The sequence below is a fragment of the Carcharodon carcharias genome, chromosome 13, assembly GCF_017639515.1.
Source record: "Carcharodon carcharias isolate sCarCar2 chromosome 13, sCarCar2.pri, whole genome shotgun sequence".
NCBI lineage: Eukaryota > Metazoa > Chordata > Chondrichthyes > Lamniformes > Lamnidae > Carcharodon > Carcharodon carcharias.
In genome coordinates, this window is record NC_054479.1 from 52,266,788 (window position 1) to 52,291,614 (window position 24,827).

Genomic DNA, 24,827 nt, shown 5'->3' on the forward strand with positions numbered 1-24,827 from the left:
TGTCATCAGGTAACACTTCATAAATACTAACTTGAAGTTCTTGGGGAATCACCTCACTGCCGTTCATGGTAAAGACTGTGATCAAGGTCTCGGACATGGTGAGGGTGGGGGAAGGGAGAGGGACAGATTGGTCCAGGTATAAAAGGAAATTGGAGGGTAAAATGTGATCCAGATCTAACAGAATATAGAGGGGAGGGAGAGGGGGAAGAACAGGCGATCACATTACTGTTCCACCCAGCTATTCCCCCCTTTACACCTGGACCACGTGCTCCCAGACGGCAACAGCAACCATCTTCAATAATTTTGAGTCAATCCTGAATATATACATCTGTTATGCAGCTATGGAGTTATTTTAAGCAAGGTATTTGGGGTCAGATTTTCCTGTCCCAACATGGGAAAATCTTGCACTGGGCGGATGGAAATGGAGGTGGGAGGGTCCCACATGCGGAAGTCCTGCCCCAATTCCTGAGACCCGCTGTTTGGATCGGCGCAGGAAAGGGGGTGTGTTGCAAGCACGCATGCAGCACTCCTGACCTTGCTGGCTCTGTTGCGGTGGTGAGTGCTTCCACAGAGCTCCCTGAACGCAGAACGTGCCTCAAGAAACTGTAGACCTCAAAAAAAAAATCAAAATTGCTTCAACAAAATGTCCATGCAGAACAATCAAGCATCTGAAAGCACACGTCAAAAATGCTGTCCTCATACTTCCTCATGGAGATTTCATCCTGCCTTTGAATGAGGAAATGATTAAAACGTGAATTCCGCTCACTTGTTTTGCCCTTGCGACATGTTCAAAATCGCACGGGCAACGTAAATTTGTGGTCAATGGGCCTTTTAAAGACTTTAATTGTCCCTTTAAATATCCGCGGGCGCTGCTCCGACTCCTGCATGCACCCAACCTCAAAACTGCACACGTGTGATGGCGTTGGGAGCATGCCCGACATCTCTCCGCACAATTTTACATGCGATCAGGTTGGGAGCACGCCCGCCCTTGGAATGCAAGATTCAGGGCATGGGGCGGGCTGACTACGGTAGTTGGGCTTTTAAGCTTGAACAGATGTCTGAGGCCTTTCAAGGACTTAAAGTTTCAAAATATTTAGTTTTGGAGACTTTGGGGAGAATTTTCTCCCCGTTGGGGGGGCTGAGCGGGAGCAGGCGCTGGCAGGCATGCAGCTGATCGCCACCCATGATTGGCTGTGTGCCACCATTTTACGTGGGCAAGCCAATTAAGGCCCACCCGGTGTGACGCACACCCGGAAGCGCTGAGCACTCCGTGCAGGCAGGGGGAATAGGCTGACTCGGGGCCTGCGCTCTTTCACGCACGTGCGCAGAAATCTCCCTGAAGCACAGAGCTGCCTCACGGAGATTAGTCTGATGGTCAAAAATTGTAATAAAGAAAAAAAATTCAAGGCATGTCCCCTCATGTGGCAGTGTCACATGAGCTGGGACATGTCAATGAACTTTAAAAATTTTTGCCCAATTTATAAACACTTCATGAAATCTCTTCCTGCCCATGGATGAGGTTTCATGATAAATGTGAAGGCCACTTGGGCTCTTCGCCTGCCCACCAACCTTAAGGTTGGACAGGAACTTCTTTAGGTGTTTTAATTAGTTTTTAAATGGCCTTAATAGGCCTTTGATAGTTCAGCGGGTGCATAGCCAACTCCAGTGCACGCTCGCTGAACTGAAAATCGGAATGAAGCGCGATGACGTTGAGATGCATGCCACCCCGAAGATTCTGGCCTTTGTTTATACAGCTGTGCAATGGAATCCCATTATGAATGCCTGGCTGAGTTACAAACCCACTAATGGATTCAGCTCCGCAAAGATGGTTGACATAGTTGTCAAGGGAACCGCAAGTTTGTTTATCTTGACAGTTTTGTGACCACATATGAGGATTGTGTGTTTTAAAGTGATTTTTGAATGAATATTTGTTTGTCTTGACAGTTTCATGCGCATCACTTTGCGCCCTTTTTTGTTTCTACAATGCAAGCTTATTTCTCACCTTCCAGGCATTGCTATCTGATAAAGATGTCCTGGAGTAGTAACTCGTTGCCACCTCATTCGGTGCCATTAACACCTTGCTTGCAATCAAACAGGCAGAAATTAAAGATATAACTGTCGTAATTACTATTAATGGTATTTATTCCTAGATGTAGCACTTCTCCTTTAAGAGGGTGCATTCCTTTAAACATATGCATCATCTTTGCCAAGCAGAACTTAAAAAAGGTGGCCTGCATTTAATTTCCCATCCCTCCTGCAGAGCATTTCAAATGCCAGGCTTGGAAATTCAATATCAGGTGGAATAATCAGCGTATAATGATTAGCCAGGTTACTAACACAGAGTGACTCATGCCTGTTGGATAGCTTAGCCTAGGTTTTCTTTCAGACCTCAATCTTAATATTCTATCATGTGTAATGCTGGTTATTTACTATCTTACTGCAACACAGATTAAAGGTAATCATTTTTGTACCATAGCACTCAATGTGAGGTTAAAGTAGCAGCTGTGGATGTGCTGAGAGTAGGGAGGTCCATTGAATGATGGTGAGGTAAACTGTCCTTAGGGTCTGGGTGCCTGAGCAGAGAGGACAACCTGATGGGAGCATCTTATTCCCTGTACAGAACCCAGTGGATTATTCCTCCATTCATTTTAATGGAAAAAATATATCTAGCTGGATCGGTTGTTGACCACCATGAGATCCTCGCCAGATTTTCCTTTCTGTACATCACCTGGTGCTCAACATCCAGGCAGTGAAGCAATACCCCAGCAAATACTTAGCATATCAAATGATATCAGGGGCGTTTTGGGTCAGGACCTGATCCTTTCATTGCAAGCTCCACTCCTGATTCCCAAGTACCTTGAAATGCTCCTGCTGCAACCAGAACCACACACCTCTCCGCAAGGCCAGACACTCCCATGCAGTGCCTTTCCCCCAACCCATCTTGACCTCTTTATGAAGGCTGACCACACACACATTAACTGTCTTTCTCTCCACAGATGCTGTTAGACCTGCTAAGTTTTTCCAGCATTTTGTTTCTTTTTAATATAAAACTTAATACTAACTTTATCCAAAGTAACATTTTTTAAATTAGTCGTCCAGATTTTCTTCAAATAATTTGAAAAATAATCCAAAAAAAGCATCTATTGAGCTCACTAAGTGCTACTGACTCATCCTAGGCAATTATAAGCACTACTGCTCAGACCATTGAATCTGCCTTCAGATAGCAGAATTACAGCTCTAGACAAAAAAAAAATTATGTTAAGGCCAAGATTTTGGGTGAGACTGAGGCCTTCAGGTGAAGAATTACAGAAAAAAAATAATTTATACAGAACATGAACAAGCCCTCAAAATATCACAAAATGCTCTATCGCCAGCAAAATACTTTTGAAGTGGGCCCTTTTGTTAGGTAGGCGAACCCAGTGGAAGACATTGATAAATTGCATGAATAGGAAATGAATGATTGATCAGAAGCTCTGCATTTGGTAGCACTGGTTGAGGGAGAAATATTATGCAAAACACTAGAAACTGTATAGTTGAACCTTTTATGTCCACATGAGCAGACAGTCTCCATGAAACATCTCCAAAAATATGGCATTTTTGATAATGCAGCACTCCCTTGGTGTTACACTGAAGTGGGGCTTGAATCCATAACCTTCTGACTCAGAGGGGGACTGTGCTAGAAGCTGTGGCAATTTCACCCTATAGGTATTAAAAGCTGGCTAGATTTAACCACGTTATTGTAAAATATATAATTTTAGATAGCTTTATTTTGTTTAAAAAACTTATTTTGGATCTTCAAAATTTTAATCACTAACAAATAACATTTGAGTGATTGAATTGGGTCACCTTTATTTTCCTTTTATTATTGGCAGGTTCTCTTGACTGACAGTTCAGGATTGGCTGTTTTTCCTAACTATTTAGTAGATTCCCATTGGTTATTTTCTAGCTGCTTACCTTGCTTTTGATTTGCCCCATTGAAAGCTTGTCTAGCAATACACTCCAATTTAAGTATGAGGAAGAAATGATATAATGTACGAACAGATCTACAGGTGAGTGTGTGTACTGCTGAGGGCTTCCCTTTGAAGTCCCATGTTATCTTCCCTTGAAGTTGCTAAGACCTGTTGAATGCAATCTATTGGAGAAACCAATGAGACAAGGTTATGCATTCAGTGCTCGTTATTCATTGCTCCAGCTCCTCCAATCACAGATCCCCCTCCCTTGATCTCCATGCTCCTCCAGAGAGAATTGGAACAGCAGCAAGGTCAGGAGAAAGGGAACTTGTGATTGGAGGAGCTGGAGCAGTTATTCTGGCCGTTCCCATTGGTCACCATGCAGGAGTCATTCAGCTGCAGAGAATGATTTGTGACAACATCTCCTGGGAGGCCAAGCAGATGAAACGGAAAATGAAAGGACAGGAGGGAGTCTTGGCTGGTAATGAGGCTGTCCAGGCCCAGGGGAGTTGTCACTCAGCCTAGCATCAGGTCAGATCCAGCTGTTGTTCACATCCGCTGTACGAGCCACTCCCAAAGAACTGGAACTTTGCTTCTATTGACTTAGAAGTATCTTTAATGAGGTGAATGAATGCTATTGTGCCCGGGGAGGGAGCTTAGGCAGCAGCAAGTGAATGGGAGCATCCCCTCACCTCTTCCCCTCCCTCTTTCCCTGCCACAACTCTCAAAAATGAAACAATGAGCTGCAACATGGAGATGGTCTTTCTTTTCTATACAGAACAGGTAGTCCAATTATATAAAACAAAACCTGAAAGGTTTTCTTATCATCTGAATTGCAAGCATTAAATTCATATTTTGGGAAAGATTCAGTGTCACCATGTTCATATGGTGCAATCTGCAGAACATGTTAATGAGGGCTGAGACAGTCACTGAAATCAGTGTTATTGTCTGAACAGTGTTATAAATAACTAACGGGATATTTTCTTGTCAAATTAATAATAATGCACAATGCTGTTAAAATAAAATTTGTACTCTGGTTCATATAGTAGTCATGGTGGAAATACCAAAGGGCGCACACAAACTAACACTGCATTATATCATTGCTGCTTTTAATACTAATGACCATGCTGCATATATATCAGATGATACCTGTAACCAGATGCTGACAATAGGTGTTATCATTTTACTAGGACCTTTGTGATTGTTTGAAGAATCTTGAAAGGGGAAAAAACAATCATGCATGATTGAAGGGCAAGATTAAAGCTGGGGCGCCAGAGGCGGGTGAAATAGGAGAAGCACCAGAGCCTATAATCTTTCTCCCTGGTGCTGGTTCCAGGGTGCAGGCAATGTGTTACTTACAGTAGCACATACACAATAGAGTGTATAAGATGTCCTGAGTCACATACATTAATGACTTGCATACAAACATAACATCCTGAGAATTCTCCCAAGTGTATTCACAATCTCCATGGCATGCCCCAATTCCCTGAGTGCATGTGCTGCAAATGCAAGTTGCATTCATATACTATATATATTTTTTGTTCATGTTTGTTATATAGTGAATCAGTGCCACCCCACCACAAGTGAATTAATCTAACCAGAGCCTGAAATTGTATGTCAATAAAGCCCACATTAAAGGCCATCTATTTACAGACCAAATTTAATTGTATGATGCAGACAGTTTGATGCAATCAGCACATTTTTCCAGTTCCACTTTATAATTTGCAAAATGAAGCAATCACTAAATTGCTTCCTAAATTTAAACTCCAGAATGCATCCATGAAGACCTTAAATATTTGAAGAGTTCCTTTTAACACTGGTAAGAAAGAGCAGCAAGATGCTGTGTGATAATTGAACTCTTTCACTTACAGCATTGATCCCACTAAGTTGCTGAGCCATGTTCATTATGATGACTGTGATCAGCTGCCATCGAGTTGAGCGATCTAAGAGAAGCCCACACAGTCGCTTTGACTGCTGCACTTGTATTTCCGCACATTCCTTCTCCAAATCCTTCAATTCACTCACGTAAGAGTTAGCATCATGGAATCTCCTGAGAGCTGGGAGAGAGAAAGACTCCATTTTCATTTTGTAACTGGACCTCATGATAGATCGTGCATGAAGGGTGATCCTCTAAAGTTGGCCGTGCACCCAGTTTTCTAGAAGGACACTGCAGGTATTTAATCACAACAGGTGATCTGATTGATTGATATTCATGAGCCAGGTAGTGTTAAACTGCTTTATGAGAGAAAGAAAACTTGCATTGACTTCAGGATCATGACCCAAAGCATTTTACATGTCATGGGAACTTAGGTCTCATCTCACTCAGGAATTGGGGCATACGTTTGATAGTGCAACACTCCCTCTGTTCTACACTGAAGTGTCAGCCTAGATTTTGCGCTCAACTCTAGGGTAGGACTTGAACCCACGACCTTCTGAGGCAGAGCGGAGGGTGCTACCACTGAGCCAAGGCTGAAACCAAATGAACAATTACAACTGAACAAGGTGAAATTGTATTAGCATTAAATTGCATCAGACTGTAGAAAGGTTAAAGTGTGAATGGAGCTGGAATACATTGTTAATATTAGACTTTTGAGTGAGACTGAATTAAAGAAAGCTAGACAAAGCAGCGCAGCAACAAGTGGAGCTGCATGCTGCGGAATGTATTGATTAGAGTGGCACTCTTCTGCAGGAGGTTAGACTGAATCCAGTGGGGAGCTGTAATATACTGAAGGAAGTTGGATTATACCCAGTGGAGCAGAATTATACCATGTGAAGTTGCATTGTTTAGAGTAGAATTAGACTGAAGTTTAAAAACTGGGACCAACATTCAAAGAATTCCTCAATCAAGAACAGTACTTACCATGGAGGGCTTTCATTTCCTCTCTTTTATCGATGAAGAGATACCTAGGACTCTCAGGGAACCATGGTAACAGTAGAAGCTGGAGTATAGCAGGAATGCAGCTGGAGGAGAGCAGGATTGGCCAGTACTCCTCTCCCCCAAGCAACTCCCTACAATGAACAGAGACAACAACCAAAAAAAGCAGTTATAATACAGGGACATCCATTCATTAGTGTAAACTTATCAAGTGATTTACAGACAAGTTGCTTTATTCATTTCATATTTGAAGATGTTTAAGTAAGGTGCCACATGGAGACACGATAGAATCCATTAAAGTTCTGGATTTTTACACTAGATATTTTATTCAGGTTCAGCATTATCGGCCACACTCATACTTTATTCCCTAAGGAATAAGGTGTTATTAACCTATGTGGGAGGGTTAAACCAGCTTACTGGAATGTGTCATCATGTCTTTAAAAGGCTAATTGAATCTGGAATTCAGACTGAGGCTCTGATTTTAAATTACTTTAACATTGAACAAGTAAAATGAACAATGTTTGGTACAAAATGTACATTGTTACGATCCTAGACCAGACCCCTAAACTTTGGTATGGTCATGGATGAGACCCCCGAATTTTGTCACAATCCAGTTTGTTTTGTTGAAATAGACAAAATTTGAAATCCCAGTTACTTACTAAGAGAAAAAGCCACAAGATTCCATGGTTTTAAACAAAAAGAAATTTTAATATATAAAAATTAACAAATCAAACAGTCAATACTATCTATCTTACACTCTAACATAACAGAATTAATATGAGGTAGACATGAATTAACAGGTAAACTGGTCGAAAAGATCAAACTGCACATTAAATAGCAGATTCTACCCAAGATAGGTTTCCCGAATTTCTCAGCAACCCACCCAGACAGTCATCACTGTGAGTCACGAAGTCCTTTAAAAAAAACTGTTCCTCAGCAGGGGTGTCAGCTTCTCTTCTTCCAAGAGCTAATGACCCCCAGCCAATAGCAGCTCTGCGCCACTTGAGCCCCATGGGTACAATCCTCATCCATAACGTACACTATTCCAGATCTCTCTCAAATCTACTCCCAGGTCCAGCTTTCTTTGTCTCTTTTCCAGCTGAGCTGACCTCCTACAGATACTGCGTCCCTGTGATGGCCAGGCTACACTCAAGCCTTTAAACACAGGCATGGTCCCAGCTTCTCAGCCATACTGCTGCCAACAACTGCTCTGGGCTTTCCCTAGTCCTAACAGCCAGTTTTCACTGAGCTCCAATCTCTCAGCTGCACCGAGCAAATCTCCTGGGCTTCCTTGACCCCCTGCCATCTCCTAGCAGTATAGAGCTATCAATGGCTCCCAGGACTTCTGAGCCCCAGCCCCTTCAGTGACATGGAGCTGATGGCAGCATTTCAGCTGCATGGATCGACCTTCCTCTGTCTGCCTGCTTCCCACAGGCTGATGTTCACTCTTCCCTTTGAACTAATTTGAGACTTATTAATACCTCCCAACAAGGTTCCACCCCTGTTCCTAGGCAGGGTCTAATGTATCCAAGCTGGGTTCATTCTGTACCTTAAATATTACAAATCTCCAGTCAACCAGAGGTCCGCCCCACGGGTGCTAACTTACAAAAACACAAACAAAAATAAAATCCAAAAAATATTGATTCCCTCACAATATGTTACAGTAATCACAAGCTATTTGCCTAAAGAAATTGAAATAATTTTGTAAGAGGAGGTTGAAGGGTGACCTAACAGAAATCTATAATTATAGAAATACATGAACTAGAGGACGCTATTTAGCACGTAGCCTGTTCCACCATTCAGGTTACAGATCAGTCATGATCTCACTAACTCCATATACCCCCTGCCTTTGCCCATTTTTTTTTTTTTTATTCATTTCATGGGATTTGGACATTGCTGGTTGGGCCAGCATTTTTATTGCCCATCCTTAGTTGCCCTTGAAAAGGTGGTGGTGAGCGCCTTCTTAAACCGCGGCAGTCCATGTGGTGTAAGTACACCCACAGAGCTGTTAGGGAGAGATTTCCAGGGTTTTGACCCAGCAACAGTGAAGGAACGGTGATATATTCCCAAATCAGGATGGTGAGTGACTTGGAGTGGAACTTCCAGGTGGTGATGTTCCCATCGATCTGCTGCCCTTGTCCTTCGAGATGGTAGCAGTCAAGAGTTTGGAAGGTAGTGTCTAAGGAGGCTTGGTGAGTTCCTGCAATGCATCTTGTAGATGGTACACACTGCTGCTACTGTGTGTCGGTGGTGGAGGGAGTGAATGTTTGTGGATGTGGTGCCAATCAAGCGGGCTGCTTTGTCCTGGACGGCATCAAACTTCTTGAGTGCTGTGGGAGCTGCACTCATCCAGGCAAGTAGGGAGTGTTCCATCACACTCCTAACTTGTGCCTTGTAGCTGAATAGGCAGGTTTTGGGGAGTCAGGAGGTGGGTTACTTGTTGCATGATTCCTAGCCTCTTGACCCGCTCTTGGAGCCACAGTATTTATATGGCTAGTCTAGTTCAGTTTCTGATCAATGGTATATCCTTTAATAACCTCAGCTAACAAAAATCTATCAATCTCAGTTTTAAAATTAACAATTGATCTAGCACCAAGTCGCATTTGTAGAAGAGAGTTCCAAACCCTTTGTTTCCTAATTTAATTCTTGAAAGGTCTGGTCTAATTTTTAGGCTATGTGCCCTAGATCTAGACACCCCAACCAGCAGAAATTATTTATTTCGATCTGCACTACCTGTACCATGTAATATCTTGAAAACTTTGGTCAAATCACCACTTAATCTTCTAAATTCAAGGGAATATAACTCCAGTTTGTCATTCTTTAACCCTTCAAGGCCAGGTAACTGGGCTAATAAGTTTGCAGACGACACTAAGGTTGGAGGAGTTGCAGATAGTGAAGAGGATTGTCAAAGGATACAACAGGATATAGATCGGTTGGAGACTTGGGCGGAGAAATGGCAGATGGAGTTTAATCCGGACAAATGCGAGGTAATGCATTTTGGAAGGTCTAATACAGGCAGGAATTATACAGCAAAAGGCAGAACCCTTAAGTGCATCAACGGGTAGAGGGATCAGGGTTTACAGGTCCACAGGTCACAGAAAGTGGCAACGCAGGTGGATAAGGTAGTCAGGAAGGCATATGGCACGCTTGCCTTCATCGGCAGGGGTTTTGAGTATAAAAGCTGGGAAGTCATGCTGCAGCTGTATAGAACCTTGGTTAGGCCACACTTGGAATATTGCGTGCAATTCTGGTCACCACATTACCAGAAGGATATAGAGGGTGAAGAGGTTTACCAGCATGCTGCCTGGTCTGGAGGTTATTAGCTATGAGAGGTTGGAGAAATTTGGATTGTTCTCGCTAGAGCGATGGAGATTGAGGGGCGACTTGATAGAAGTTTACAAAATTATGAGTGACATGGACAGAGTAGATAGTCAGAAGCTTTTTACCAGGGTGGAAGAGTCATTTACAAGGGGACATAGATTTAAGGTGAGAGGAGAAAACTTTAGAGGAGATGAGCGGGGCAAGTTTTTTTTTATGCAGAGGGTAGTGAGTGTCTGAATTCGCTGCCAGAGGAGATGGTGGAAGCAGGTACAATAGTGGTGTTTAAAAGGCAGCTTGACAAATACATGAATAGGATGGGAATAGACGGAAACGGACCCCGGAAGTGCAAAATGTTTTAGTTGACGGGCAATATGATCGGCACAGGCTTGGAGGGCCAAAGGGCCTGTTCCTGTGCTGTACTTTTTGTTCTTTGTATTATTCTGGTAAACTTACGCTGCTCTAACTCCAAGACCAATATATTCTTCCGAAGGAGGTGCCCAGATCTGGTCACAGTCACTCCAGATGTGGCCTAATCAGAGCTTTGTACAGCTGAGGTATAACTTCTACCCTGTTGTACTCTACACCTCTAGATATTATTCTCTGCACCAGTTCACAATATTTTAATGATCTCTATACCTGCACCCCAAAGTCTCTTTGGACCGCCATGAATTCAAGCTTTTCACCATTTAGAAAGCACTCTGTTCTACCCCTTTTAGGTCCAAAGCGGATGACTTCACATTCATCTACATTGAAATCCATTTTCCACACTTCTGCCCATTCACTTAATCTAGCAATACCTTTGTAATTTCATGCTTGAAACTGTACTGCTTACAATACCACCTATCCTTGTGTCATCAACAAATTTGGTAATGCTGCTTTTTATCCCACCATGAATAATTACAGTGAATATTTGTGATTCCAACACAGGTCCTTGCAGGACACCACAACTCACACCCTGTCAATTCCAAAGTCTGCCCATTATCCTGAAAATCTCAATTTCCTAATCAAATCGATAATTTGCATTCAATTCCATGAGCTTTAACTTTAGTTAACAATCTCTTATGAGAAACTTTACCAAATGCCTTCTGGAAATCCAGATAAATAACATCCATTTTTAAAAATTCATTCATAGGATGTGGGCATCGCTGGCTAGACCAGTATTTATTGCCCATCCCTAATTGCCCTTAAGATGGTGGTGAGCTGCCTTCTTGAATCGCTGCAGTCCATGTGGTGTAGGTACTCCCACAGTGCTGTTAGGGAGGGAGTTCCAGGATTTTGACCCAGTGAAGGAACGGCGATAGAAGGTGGAATCATCCTAGATTTACACTAAAGCGCAGCAAATGCCCGCCAGCCGCAATGGCTGCTTTTCACAACATATTGTCCCAATCCCGCCTCATTAATTATGCATTCCCGGGAAACATGCCGTTTCCATGGTGGGTGGGCTCTCATTCACCCACCATGCCATAACCTTGCTGCTTCCTCACACCAGGCGCCATATTTAAAGTGCTGCCATGCGAACAACTTAGTGCTTCCAGCCCAGGACTGCTGCATGGAAGACATGGCCCTGAAAGGCAAGAATTCTGCAGGCCCCCCCCCCCCCACCCCACAACCCCGGTTTAATGACACGCTTATCTGGCACCTTTTGGATGCAGTGAAGGCCCCCGTGATGTCCTCTACCCTAGCTCTGGGCGAAGACCAATGGGAGGCAGTGGCAGTCATTGCCAATGCCCTGCAAAAGAGGACAACCACCAAGTGCAGTAACAGGATGAATGGTCTCATCTGGTCTGCCAGGGTAAGTCACTCTTCTCATCACTCAATTCTAACACTCCCAAACTCACACACTCACAGGGATCTCACACCTCAAGAGACAATGTCACTAACTCTCTCATACACATTCCTATCTCCATCAGGCTCATATCCTCTAGAGCTCGCGTCCTCATCCCATCCATGTATCCGTTCACCACACAAACATTCCACGCAGTGTCATGCGTCCTAATCACACTCCATCTGTTTCCATGCAGGAGAAGCTGGCACACAACAGCAGGGAAAGGTCCCAGACTGGGGGTGGTGTGGCCCACATTAGGCCCCTCACTCACTGAGGAGCGTGCCATCACGCTGACTGGTGAGGATGTGGACCATGCCTGTGGCGACAGTGAGGATCCTGCACTCCCATCTTCCCTCTCTCAATACAACTGAGTGCTCTCTCTCCTGCTTTTGACTCTGCTGCCATGCACTAATTATCTCTACTTTGGTTCACAAGGAGCTCTGCCAAGGGACCAACACCCTCATCCAACCAGTCGCTTAGCTCCATCCACATCCTCACCACCAGCCAAGAGGACACCTCCTCCATTGAAGAGCTGGAAATAAGCAGCCTGGAAGACCCGTCGCAACACTTACCCTGCACCAGTGCAGAGACACACACCTCAGTGGGACTTAGATCTAGAGCAGATTTGAGTTCAGAATCTGGTGGTCACCGCACGGAGACGTGTCCGCAGCAGGAGGAGGCAGGTTCAGCCGAGCTCCTCAGCACTCAAGAGTACTACTGAGGAAGAGGCATCTGAGATCAGAGTCAGATGACAAGCCTCTTGGTTTGGCCTTCCAACTCATCCTGGAGAGTGAGCAGAAGGCAGGGAACATCACGCAGAGCTGTTGGAAGTCCTCAATGAGAGTTGGAGGAGTGTGATCTTCTGCTCTCTGATGAAGTGGTGCCCACATGTGTGCACAATGAGGTCACCATGGGGAGGATGGCAGACTCCATGGAGACCCTGGTCCAGCAGAACAGATGTGCGCAGACCTGCATTCCATCATGGTAGCCATGGGTGAGTTCCTGCAGTGGCAACCCAAGAGGGAAATGGGGCACCTCATCATCCCCCCAGGTGCTCCTTCCCCTCAAGGAGTCAGGCTGGGGCCCTCGGACACCCGAGGGCCGGGGTGGGGGGGGGGGGGGCGGGGGGAAAAGGAGGAGTGGCAGCTGGACACCTGTGGGTCATCCACTCAGGAATATCAGAGGCTGTCCTCTCCCTCTGGAGTCCCTTTTGCCTGTGAGCCCCTCAACCTCTACCACCGCAGAGGGAGCAGCTGGCCCACGAGTGACTCTGGAGGGAGAAATGTGTATGTGTGGAGCAAGGTCTTTCAGAGCTTTGTGCAAACACTCCCATGCATGCGGATCCTTCCCACATCACATTCATCTCAACATCCTGAGCATTTTCAATGCTGCCTGCTGGGGTTCACTTTCAGTTGTCCACCTGAGCTGACCTGCATCTCTGCCCACCCACTGACCTCACTCCCATGCAGCAACTGCTCTCGCCCACCACAACTCTCGTTTCACTTTCGCTTTAGCAAGCATGGTGCATCTAAGATTTTTCTTCAAGTGTTCTGTCCTTTCCCCTCCCCCAGTGACCCATTTCCTTTCCTCCATCACTGTTGAGCACCCTGGCATCACCTTCTACCTCCCCACCATGACTGACCAGCCACAACCCTTTTCCTTCAGGAATGTCCAGGTAAACATGCAAATTCCCTTCCTTCCCAAAAATCCCACCCACATCCACGTTAATCTCCGAGCTCCTCCTTCCCACCCCCAGGGTCCGTATCTGCCTCCGAGACCCCACCAAACACCCTCACCGTCCCTTCTACCAATACTGTCGCACCCTCACCCTCCCCCCACCTCCCCACCCCCCACTGCCTCACTATGCCCTTGGTCATTCTTACCATTTCCTCATACCATTCCCACCGTCCGTTCGTTCCCCAGGTGGCAGTCATAAACTCAAGTCCAGCCTTGCATGCTCACCTGGATATCACCCCACCTGGGACTTCTCCCTCTCGGAACTCCTCCCCCACCTCCTGGACTCTCCACCCACTTAGTCCTTCCCCTTTCCTGACTCCTTCCTCCACCCTTACCTCTTCCTCTAGCCTTCCTCCCTAGCTCTTCCCGACTCATTCCTCCTTCTGGACTCCTTCCCCTCTCCAGACCCCTTCCTCCCCCATTACACCCACCTCCACAGTTGCTGTTTTTTCCCATTACCGCTCCTCCCTCAGTACTCCCTTGCCTTTCCCCCTCACAAACTCACCCCCAACACCTTCGTAAATCCCCTCCCAACATCAACTCCCCTGACACTATCGTTTCCCCCCTCCCAACTTCAACTGCCTGACCCTCCCAACCTCCCCCAGCACCAACACACCTTCCTCTCAGTTGAGCCTAGATCTTCCTCTCCATCCCCTCAACAATCACCTGTTATGAGCAGACCCCCAACAGTAACTTTCCACCTTCCGTGAGCTGCTTTGCAGTGGAACAGTGTCCGTGAGAATCCAACCAGCATGCCATGGACGTTCCTCCAGTGTGCCGCTGCTGTCGGGCTCCAGCATCTTCTGCTCCTGGGATGTTTGCAATATGAGCAATGCCTTCTGACTTCTGCACGTCACACCCTGCACTGGAGTGTTTTCCCACCAACATGGGCCGATCATACAGCATGGGGGTGGGGGGATGATTCCAGCGAGCTGGGCTTGTAATAATGTGCAGATGTATGACAATGAGGTTCCCGACGTCTGACAGTGGGGAATGTGGCCCACCATTGATGGGCAGAGCAGGCGATTGCAAACTGGTTTCACGATACCCTGAAACCGATTTTTGGGCGCCTCGCCATATTGTCCACTTGCACCGCCAAATATGTCCGACATTAATCGGGTACAGAAAATTCTTCCCATAGTTCCAAGTCAGGATGGTGAGTGGCTTGGGAACTTCCAGGTGGTGCTGTTCCTACATTCCTCTGTCCATTATTTTATCACCTCTTCATGGAATTAAATCAGATATGTCAAGCATGGCCTACTTTTACAAATCCATGCTGACACTCTCCGGATCAGCTGAAAATTTTCAATGTCTCAGTCACCCTATTCTTCATAAGACTAGAAATTTCCTGACAACAGATGTTAGGCCAACTGGTCTATAATTTATTGGTTTCCCTCTCTCAACTTTAAATAGTTGAGAGGCATGTATAGTTTTCCAATCTAAGTGATGGTGTAGTGATATTGTTGCTGGACTAGTAACCCAGGGTAATGTTCTGGGGTTCAAATCCACCACGACAGATGCTTGAATTTGAATTCAATAAAAATCTAGAATTAAAATTCTAATGATGACCATGAATCTATTGTTCACTAATGCTCATAAAAGGGAAGGAAATCTGCCATCTCTTACCCACAAGATGGCTGACTCAGTCGTATCAAACCACTACAAAGTCTCAAAGGAATGAAACCGGCCGGACCACCTGGCATTGACCTAGGCACCAGAAATGACAATGGCAAACTCAGTCTGGTTGACCCTGCAAAATCCCCCTTACTGGGGCTAGTGGGAATCATATCTCACAGATAATGTCCCAGACGCCACCATCACCATCCCTGGGTATGACCTGTCCCACCAGCTGGACAGACTGGTGTCCAGACTGGTGGCAGCATAGTGGCAGTCAGTCAGGGGGAGTTGCAACATCAACATCAATCTGGACCCCATGAAGTCTCATGGCATCAGGTCAAACAGGCAAGAAACCCTCTTGCTGATTACCACATACTACCCTCCCTCAGCTGATGAGTCAGTACTCTTCCATGTTGAAGATCAATTGGAGGAAGCACTGCAGGTGGCAAGGGCACAGAGTGTACTCTGTGCTGGGCACTGAAGGCCCCCACCCAAAGAGTAGCTCTGTAGCACCAGCACTGTCCGAGCTGGCTGAATCCTAAAGGACATAGCTGCTAAACTGGGTCTGTGGCAGGTGGAATCAAAGAGGGAAAAAAAATTTTTGTGACCTCATCTTCACCAACCTGCCTGCCGCAGAAGCATGTGTCATCATAGTATTGGTAGGAGTGACCACCGCACAGTTGTTGTAGAGATGAAATCTCAACTTGACACTGAGGATACCCCCCATCGTGTTGTGTGGCACTACCACTGTGCTAAATGGAATAGATTTTGAACAGATCTAGCAACTCAACACTGGGCATCCATGAGGTACCTTGGGCCATCAACAGCAGCAGAATAGTATTCAAACACAATCTGTAACCTCATGGCCTGGCATATCCCTCACTCTACCATTACCATCAAGCTGGGGATCAATGCTGGAGTGCAGGAGGGCATGCCTGCATCAGGCATACCTAAAAATGAGGTGTCAACCTGGTGAAGCTATAAAACAGGACTACTTGCGTGCCAAACAGCATAAGTAGCAAGTGATAGACAGAGATAAGCAATCCGACAACCAATTGATCAGGTCTAAGCTCTGCAGTCCTGCCACATCCAGTCGTGAATGGTGGTGGGCACTTAAACAACTCACTGGAGGAGGAGGCTCCACAAATATCCCCATCCTCAATAACAGGGGAGCCCAGCTCATCAGTGCAACACGAGGCTGAAGCATTTGCTACAATCTTCGGCCAGAATGGCTGATCCATCTCAGTGTCCTCTGGAGGTCCTGAGCATCAAAGATGCCAGTCTTCAGCCAATTAAATTCACTCCACGTGATATCAAGAAATGGCTGAAGGCACTAGGTTGTGCAAAGCCTATGGGCCCTGACAATATTCCAGCAATAATACTGAAGACTTGTGCTCCAGAACATGGCTAGGGGCGTGGAAAGCTGTTCCAGTACTGCTACAACGCTGGCATCTACCTGGCTATGTGGAAAATTGCCCGGGTATGTCCTGTACACAAAAAGCAGGACAAATCCAACCCAGCCAATTACCGCCCCATCAGTCTACTCTCAATCTTCGGTAAAGTAATGGAAAGGGTCATCGACAGTGCTATCGAGCAGCACTGGCTTACCAATAACCTGTTCACTGAAGCCCAGTCTGGGTTCCACCAGGGCCACTCAGCTCCTGACCTCATTACAGCCTTGGTTCAAACATGGACAAGAGCTGAACTCCATAGGTCTGGTGAGAGTGACTGCCCTTGACATCAAGGCCACATTTGACTGAATGTGCCATCAAGAAGCCCTAGTAAAACTGGAGTGCATGGGAATCAGGAGGAAAACTCTCCACTGGTTGGAGTCATACCTAGCACAAAGGAAGATGGTTGTGGTTGTTGGAGGTCAGTCATCTCAGCTCCAGGATATCACTGCAGGAGTTCCTCAGGGTAGTGTCCTTGGCCCAACCATCTTCAGCTGCTTTATCAATGACCTTCCTTCTATCATAAAGGTCAGAAGTGGGGCTGTTTGTTGATCATTGCATAATGTTCAGCACCATTCGTGACTCCTCAGATACTGAAGCAATCCATATCCAAATGCAGCAAGACCTGGACAATATCTAGGCTTGGGCTGATAAGTGGCAAGTAACATTTGCACCACACAAGTGCCAGGCAATGACCATCTCCAACAAGAGAGAATCTAACCATCACCCTTGCCATTCAATGGCATTAGCATCACTGAATCTCCCACTACAACACCCTCGGGTTACCATTGACCAGAAACTGAACTGTACTAGCCATATAAATACTACAAGAGCAGGTCAGAGGCTAGGAATCCTGCAACGAGTAACTCACCTCCTGACTCCCCAAAGCCTGTCCACCATCTACAAGGCACAAGTCAGGAGTGTGATGGAACACTCCCCACTTGCCTGGATGAGTGCAGCTCCCACAACACTGAAGGAGCTTGACACCATCCAGGACAAAACAGCCCACTTACTTTGGAACCACATCCACAAACATCCACTCCCTCCACCACTGACACAGTACACACTGCTGCTACTATCTACAAGATGCACTGCAGGAACTCACCAATACTCCTTAGGCAGCACATTCCAAACCCATGACCACTACCATCTAGAAGGATAAAGGCAGCAGATTGATGGGAACACCACCTGGAAGTTCCCCTCCAAGACACTCACCATCCTGACTTGGAAATATATCACCATTCCTTCATGGTCATTGGGTCAAAATCCTGGAACTCCTTTCATAACAGCACTGTGGATGTACCTACACCACATGGACTGCAGCAGTTCAAGAAGTCAGCTCACCATTACCTTCTCAAGGGCAACTAGGGATGGGCAGTAAAGGCTGGCCCAGACAGCGAAGCCCACGTCCTGTGAATGAATTTAAAAAATCTGAAGAAATGGCTCCCAAATTGAGAGAAAAAAAATGCTGGAAATACTCAGATTTGTCAGCTTCTGCAGAGGGAGAAACAGAACTAACATTTCAGGTCTATAATCTTTCATCAGAACTCAGCCAATTCAAAAGGTGTGCCTTCATTACCTGGTAATCAGGTAAATAGGTGCTAAAAATTACACAGGGTTATTAGGGATGGTGATGTGAGGGAACATCAGCTATCCGCCATGAGTCTGAGGAGCACTAAAAACAAATAACCTAAGGCCTTTTTAAAACAAACTAACTGACATGCATAAGAACAGAAATAGACCATTCAGCCCCTCAAGCCTGTTTAGCAATGCAAATAAATCATGGCTGATCTGTATCTTAACTCCACCTACTCACTTTAATTCCATAACTCCTAAAAGGCTTACCTGACAAAAGGTCCATCAATCTCAGTTTAAAAATTTTCAACTCACCAAATATCAACAATTTTTTGCAGGAGAGTGTTGCAGATTTCCACTGCCCTTTATGTAAAGAAGTGTCTCCTGATATTGCTCGAGTGACCTGGCTCTAATTTTAGCTCAAAGATAATGTCACTTCTTTTTTTTTTTAAAATGGACTCCCCAGCAGCGGAAATAGCTTCTAACTATCCTATCAAATCTTAAACACCTCAAAAAAAGACATGACTGGTTTGTGCAGGCTTTCTGCTGTTGATATTCATGCCACTTCCTTAAGGAAACTTGCATCTTTTATGGTCTATGGTGTACCCCTTTCTCAGCCAATATTTAGGCAGATGAATGAGGCTCGGAACACAGAAATCGAACACTTCCACTGTACACAGCTAATGGAACGTATCATATGCTGCCAAGTAATCTGTCTTCGAAAAGTAGGCTGATTATTCAATTGAATAGTGGCTAAGGCTCTAAACCAGCAGACTGTTTGTTTAAATTAAGCAGGTAGATGAACAGATATTATGAAACATTGGATTGTACACTTCATTTTCCTCAATGCACAAATAAAAACGTCCTTCAACTTTCTCTCTTATAAATGTTAAAGAAAAGCTCACTTTGTATTCTGGGGAAAACTCCACCCGACCCCACCGACCCTCCACCCTCCACCCTCCCCATTATGGGAGGGGGGCGGCAGGTGGGCACACTTCTGATCGGTGCCCCCAAATCAGGGGTGTGCTGCCATTTTACATGGGCAGGCTTCAGCATGACGTCCGCTCAGAAGCACTATGCTGTGTGGGCAGGGGGCTATTCCCTCAGCCGAGAGTGCGCTCTTACGCGCATGAAAGAATGCACTGATCTCCCTGAGGAGAAGTGCTGCCTCAGGGAGATCGGCTCCAAGTTAAAATTTGTAATAAAAATGATATAAAAATTTCCCTGACACGTCCCCTCAGGTCATACTGTCACATGAGTTGGGACATGTCCATAACTTTAACTGAAACCTTTATTAAAAATTTAAATACCCTCATGAAACCTCATCCCACCCATGGCTGAGGTTTCCTGCTTTTTCTGAAGCCCACCAACCTTAAGGTTGGACAGGCTGGTCCATTAATGATTTTAATTAGTTTTTCAATGGCCTCAATAGACCGTTGACAGGTCGGCGGGTGTGCAGCTGACTTGGCTGTGCCCCTGCCGACCTGAAAATGGAAATGACACGGCGTGACATCGGGAGTCCCGACCGATGTCATCCTGCGTCAGTTTACACGTCCACCCCTCCCCTGCTCGCCAACCGAAAGATCCTGCCCCTGAAACATGTTGCACAGTCTTAAAACAGCCGAACTTCTCTGCTGAGTTCAGTCACTCCTTCCTCAGGTTGTCATTTCTCCTACATGTTATATTGTGTATTGTGGTGTGTGTCATGTAATATGTTGTATTATGGGATCTTGCATTAATAGGATAAATTGATAATTGTGGACAATCCACTCAGGGCTGTATTAAATGTGTGCTACTAACAGTAGTCTGACCTGCCACTCAATTTCCTACTCATTAAAATTAATGGTGACAAACAGCCTACCCATCAGAATCAGTAAAAAGTGCATTTTATTATTTCTGGTGCTGATTCCCTGAACAACACTGAATGCCTGGTGATGAAGAGCACAAACCTAGAATGGCTAACCCTGCCTTCTCATTACAGATGCCGACTGGCCTCCTGCATTTCCTTTTGTTACTGCCAAGGTTTTATATTGCAATTCAATTCTGCAAGTAAAAGTTCCCAGAATTTCTTGCTCAAGTACAAGCAAATCAATGATTTCTTACACAATACCAAATAGTTAGAGCTCAGCTTTGTTTTCAACAAATCCTTCTACTTTAGTCCATTAGGAGCATTAACCAAGTAGAAAATCTTAAAACCTGTAAGGTGCTCACTCTGCCTTACCTCTGTCCCATCACTTGCCCAATTAGAATTCCTGCAGTTATGAACACTGATGTGCCCATAGATATTGTCCCTCTCAGAGCCATGGGTGCAATTTCTCCCAAATACATGGGCTGTATACACAGGCTGACTCCTGTGAAGAAGAGTTGAATGAGAAAAATTAATTAGAATTTGACCAGTGATTGAAGATTGCACAACAAAAACAATTACCTGCCAAAACTCAGGTCTGGCAGCATCAGCAGAGAAGAAAAGAGTTGACGTTGAGTCATGACCCTTCAACAGTTCTGTTGAAGGGTCATGAGGACTCGAAACGTCAATTCTTTTCTTCTCCGCTGATGCTGCCAGACCTGCTGAGTTTTTCCAGGTAATTCTGTTTTTGTTTTGGATTTCCAGCATCCAGAGTTTTTTGTTTTTATCTTATTATTGAAGATTGCACGCTGTGAATTCAGAGGCAAACGACGCTCCATGGAAGACAACTGCCAGGGTTCATTCATGGCACCAATGTCCAGGCAGAGTTTACAGTATGTCGTGGACTACCACAGCCCAGTGACCTGATTGGCAAGGTCAACGGGTATAATTCACGTTTACGGAACAATTTTTCACTTTCCAAGTTTCTGACCTCAATCAGATTGACAGGAGCAGGCTCCATGAAGAGGTCAGTGGAATGAAGCAAGAATCAGACAATGAATTCACACACTGTTTCCAGTGCACAGATTGCAGCCTATATCAAGAGCAGGGCGTTTGTCCAGCCTTTCAAATATACTGAAGATTATCAGCAATTGATGTAGATATGGTACTTTTGCAGTTTTTTTAAATGGGAGTAATGATAAAAAAGGGAATCTAGCCCAGGAACTAAGATTAATTGTTGGAATCTCACCCTGACTGTTATCAGCTAATACATCACAGTCCAGTGACTGAATATAGGAACCCTCCCAATCCGTATGGCTCAGTGCTACAATACCTTGTATAGTTGTCCATGCAACCCTCAGTGTAGAAGCCCTTGTACTTTTCAACAAGCACAGGATGTGAAGTTCATTTTTCCTCATTCACGTAGGTTTGAAATGGAAGGAAGCCAAGAGGAAACATTTGGTGGAATGTGAACCCTCGGCATATGTGAACCAACTTGTAAACCAGATTGCTGAGGTTTTCAAAAAAAGTGCTAAGAATGCAGGCAATGTGAAACTGATGCAGAAACTGCTGGGAATACACAGTCCACCCATCAGAAATCAGTAAAAATGGCATTTTATTATTTCTGGTGCTGATTCCCTGAACAACACTGAATGCCTGGTGATGAAGAGCACAAACCTAGAATGGCTAACCCTGCCTTCTCATTACAGATGCCGACTGGCCTCCTGCATTTCCTTTTGTTACTGCCAAGGTTTTATATTGCAATTCAATTCTGCAAGTGAAAAAGTTCCCAGAATTTCTTGCTCAAGTACAAGCAAATCAAATGATTTCTTACACAATATCAAATTGTTAGAACTCAGTTGGTTTTCTACAAACCCTTCTACTTTAGTCCATTAGGAGCATTAACCAAGTAGAAAATATTAAAACCTGTAAGCATGTGAAATGTGTGAATTTGCCAACGTCAGAGACCTTCAGGCTTCGCAAAGGAAACATGCTGGCATTTCACTCACAGCTTTCCTGCAGTCTACTACTGTGAAGGGGCTCATTCAGCTGCCACAGGCAGCCACATCCTCCTGCCCATGGCTGCTGAATTCTCCTGTAACCTATGTAAAGATTGCCACGGCTTCCCCATACCAGAATGTAGTCCCACAAGAAACCTGCCGACTATTAATAATTCAAACACGCCGGCAGGGTTACTTGCTCCCATCAGAGCCGATCCAGCCAGAACAAGGATGTTGATGAGTAAAAGTGTCCTTTTCCTGAAACACAGAAGTAAACTGCATTGGACAGAACATAGGTGACTAAACAACATTTAATACATGCACAATCTGAAGGGACAGTGCTCTGTACAGCTACTGGTATTCACTCAGCTGCTGGCCCACTTGCTCCATCCTGCAGATTGCCCCAGGACACTAGAGAGTATAGACATGTGGTCCTTGCTCAGGGCTGTTAATTGATGGTTACTGAATAAGCCCAATTGTGTTTTCACTACACAGGATTCTGTGATTTTTGTTGATGTTTGGAAGATCAAATTCCAAGGCTCATTTTTTTCTCAAATTGTTCACTGGATGTGGGTCATGCTGATAGGGCCACATGTTGCACAACCCTCATTGTTTCAAGGAGGTCCTGGAGTGGTTAAATATATTTTAAGTTTGAGCACTATAAATCAGAGGTTTGGAGATCAAGAGAACTCATAAGAACAAGGAAATAAAACCACCTGCAGTATTGCAAATTGGGGATGAAGAAGTGTAGGTGTGATCATGGATCTGGGGTTCAGTATATCATTAACTCCATCAAATCTTAGATAGCTGTGGGCCCAGGGATTTGTGTTACATGAATGTTTATTAAATAATAATGGGTTGGCTGTACTATATCAGAGTGCAGACAGGACAATAACACTGATATTTAGCATAGCAACATGCGCCAAATCCCTTCACAGGGGCGAAACGATCATTGAGAGAAGATTTTAAACTGGTGACTGGAGGGAAGATCAGTGAGGTAGACGTTCAGGAAGCTTTTGAAGTAAGGGTTAACAAGTAGCAAGATGGTAGGATTTAAAGGAGGATATTCCAGATGTGAGAGACAAGGGAAGGCTACATTACTGAATGAGTGCAAGGGAATGGACAAGAAGTGACAAATGAGCATTCTTCAACATCCCACAGTGTTGCAAGCAGAAGTCACCACTATGGTTTGATACATGTTCAGTGGTTAAACCACTCATTATATTTCTTTGAATAATCCCCACCCTCAAGCGGAGGAGAACTCTATTGCTGGTGACTTGCTGAAAGGAGGGGTTGGCCAATGGTCTGGCATGTGATATCCTTAGTCAAAAGTTAAGCCACTCCCCCTATATGATGTTGTATGTGCCTACATACCATTGTAAAGGTGCTCAGTAGAGCAAGGGTTAATGTGGGACTGGAGAATAGCACCGCCCACTGTATGATGTATAGAGTCACATGGTAATAGACTGAGAGAACATTCCAAAGAGAACAGTCTGGAACCAGCCTGCATGGAGGTAACAGCACCATGCATGACAGTAACCTGGGATCTGTAAATAGTTAAGGGCTAACAATAAAGGGATCCTATTTAAAGATACAAGTCTCAGTGATGAGATCTCAAGAACCCATATTACAGCATCCCCCCCCCCACCGATGTACTTTCCAACAAGTTAGAGTCAGGTTTTCTGCACGTTGGGTTGAGGTCTTCTTCACACGTGACTGTGCAGCAGCAATGTTATTTGTGCAAACATTTCTAACTAACAAATGCATAGTAAATGGGTGGATCAGAATCATCAGGAGCTGAATTTGTAAGCTTCATAAACAGATGGCAGCACTGAAATACAGAACGAGATAGAAATGATCAAACATGCCACTAGTTTCTGTTTTGGCTAAGGGGTTTAGTTCCCAATCACCCACCATTATATTGGCACATCAAATTTCAGAAAAAAGTGGTACATGCAGATGCTTATGCCCATCTCTCAGGGGTTTCCACCAATCTTACCTCATTCTCACTCAAAGGTTATGGAAATTCTACTTAATTTTTCCAGTCAAAAATAAAATCTGGCAAAGTAAACACCAACATTAATGATCACTGGATAAGTCCTTAGTTTCAAGGCAAGTTTCTGTTCTAGATCTGTATCTGTGCTTCTAGCCCTCTGACAATGTTGCTGCCACCTCCCAGGTGTACAGCAGGTATATCTGGTGATCCACACAATAGAAAAATGCTATGATGCTGTTCCTACATGTTATTATGAAGTAATGTGCAAGTTATGACCAGGGGCTCCCCAACACAGTGCATGTTACAGCACTAAGAGTCAGACATGGATAAACATGCAGAGACTTACCGGCCAAATCGGACCACCAGGAGTCCTCCTAGCCATGCCCCCAGAAACCCACCCAGGGTGAAAGTTGAAACAATTATAGACCACAGAAGTCTCAGCAGTCCCCTGTCCAGATCACTGCTAAATCGGATCTCCCATGTCTCGTTAATGAATTTCTGTACATGCTGGAGATTTGACACAATACAACCATTGAGAACAAGATCACCAGAGACCAGTAGCTACAATTCAAAGAAGCAGCCTATAAAATGGTTTGGTCCAATGCTAATGCTAACTTTTGGCTCTTTTTATATT

At 44.8% G+C, this 24,827-nt stretch overlaps 1 protein-coding gene across 1 annotated transcript in view; it reads right to left on the bottom strand.

Annotated features, from left to right (window-relative positions):
• slc2a11b (solute carrier family 2 member 11b) overlaps positions 1 to 24,827 on the bottom strand; it is an 85,681-nt gene that overhangs the window by 30,944 nt on the left and 29,910 nt on the right. The window contains exons 3-7 of the mRNA XM_041203314.1: positions 24,540 to 24,700; positions 22,331 to 22,455; positions 20,573 to 20,702; positions 6,811 to 6,959; positions 5,820 to 6,007 (exon numbers count right to left, since the gene is read on the bottom strand). Of these exons, the coding sequence (XP_041059248.1) occupies positions 5,820 to 6,007; positions 6,811 to 6,959; positions 20,573 to 20,702; positions 22,331 to 22,455; positions 24,540 to 24,700 (753 nt within the window). The remainder of the gene's footprint in view (positions 1 to 5,819; positions 6,008 to 6,810; positions 6,960 to 20,572; positions 20,703 to 22,330; positions 22,456 to 24,539; positions 24,701 to 24,827) is intronic.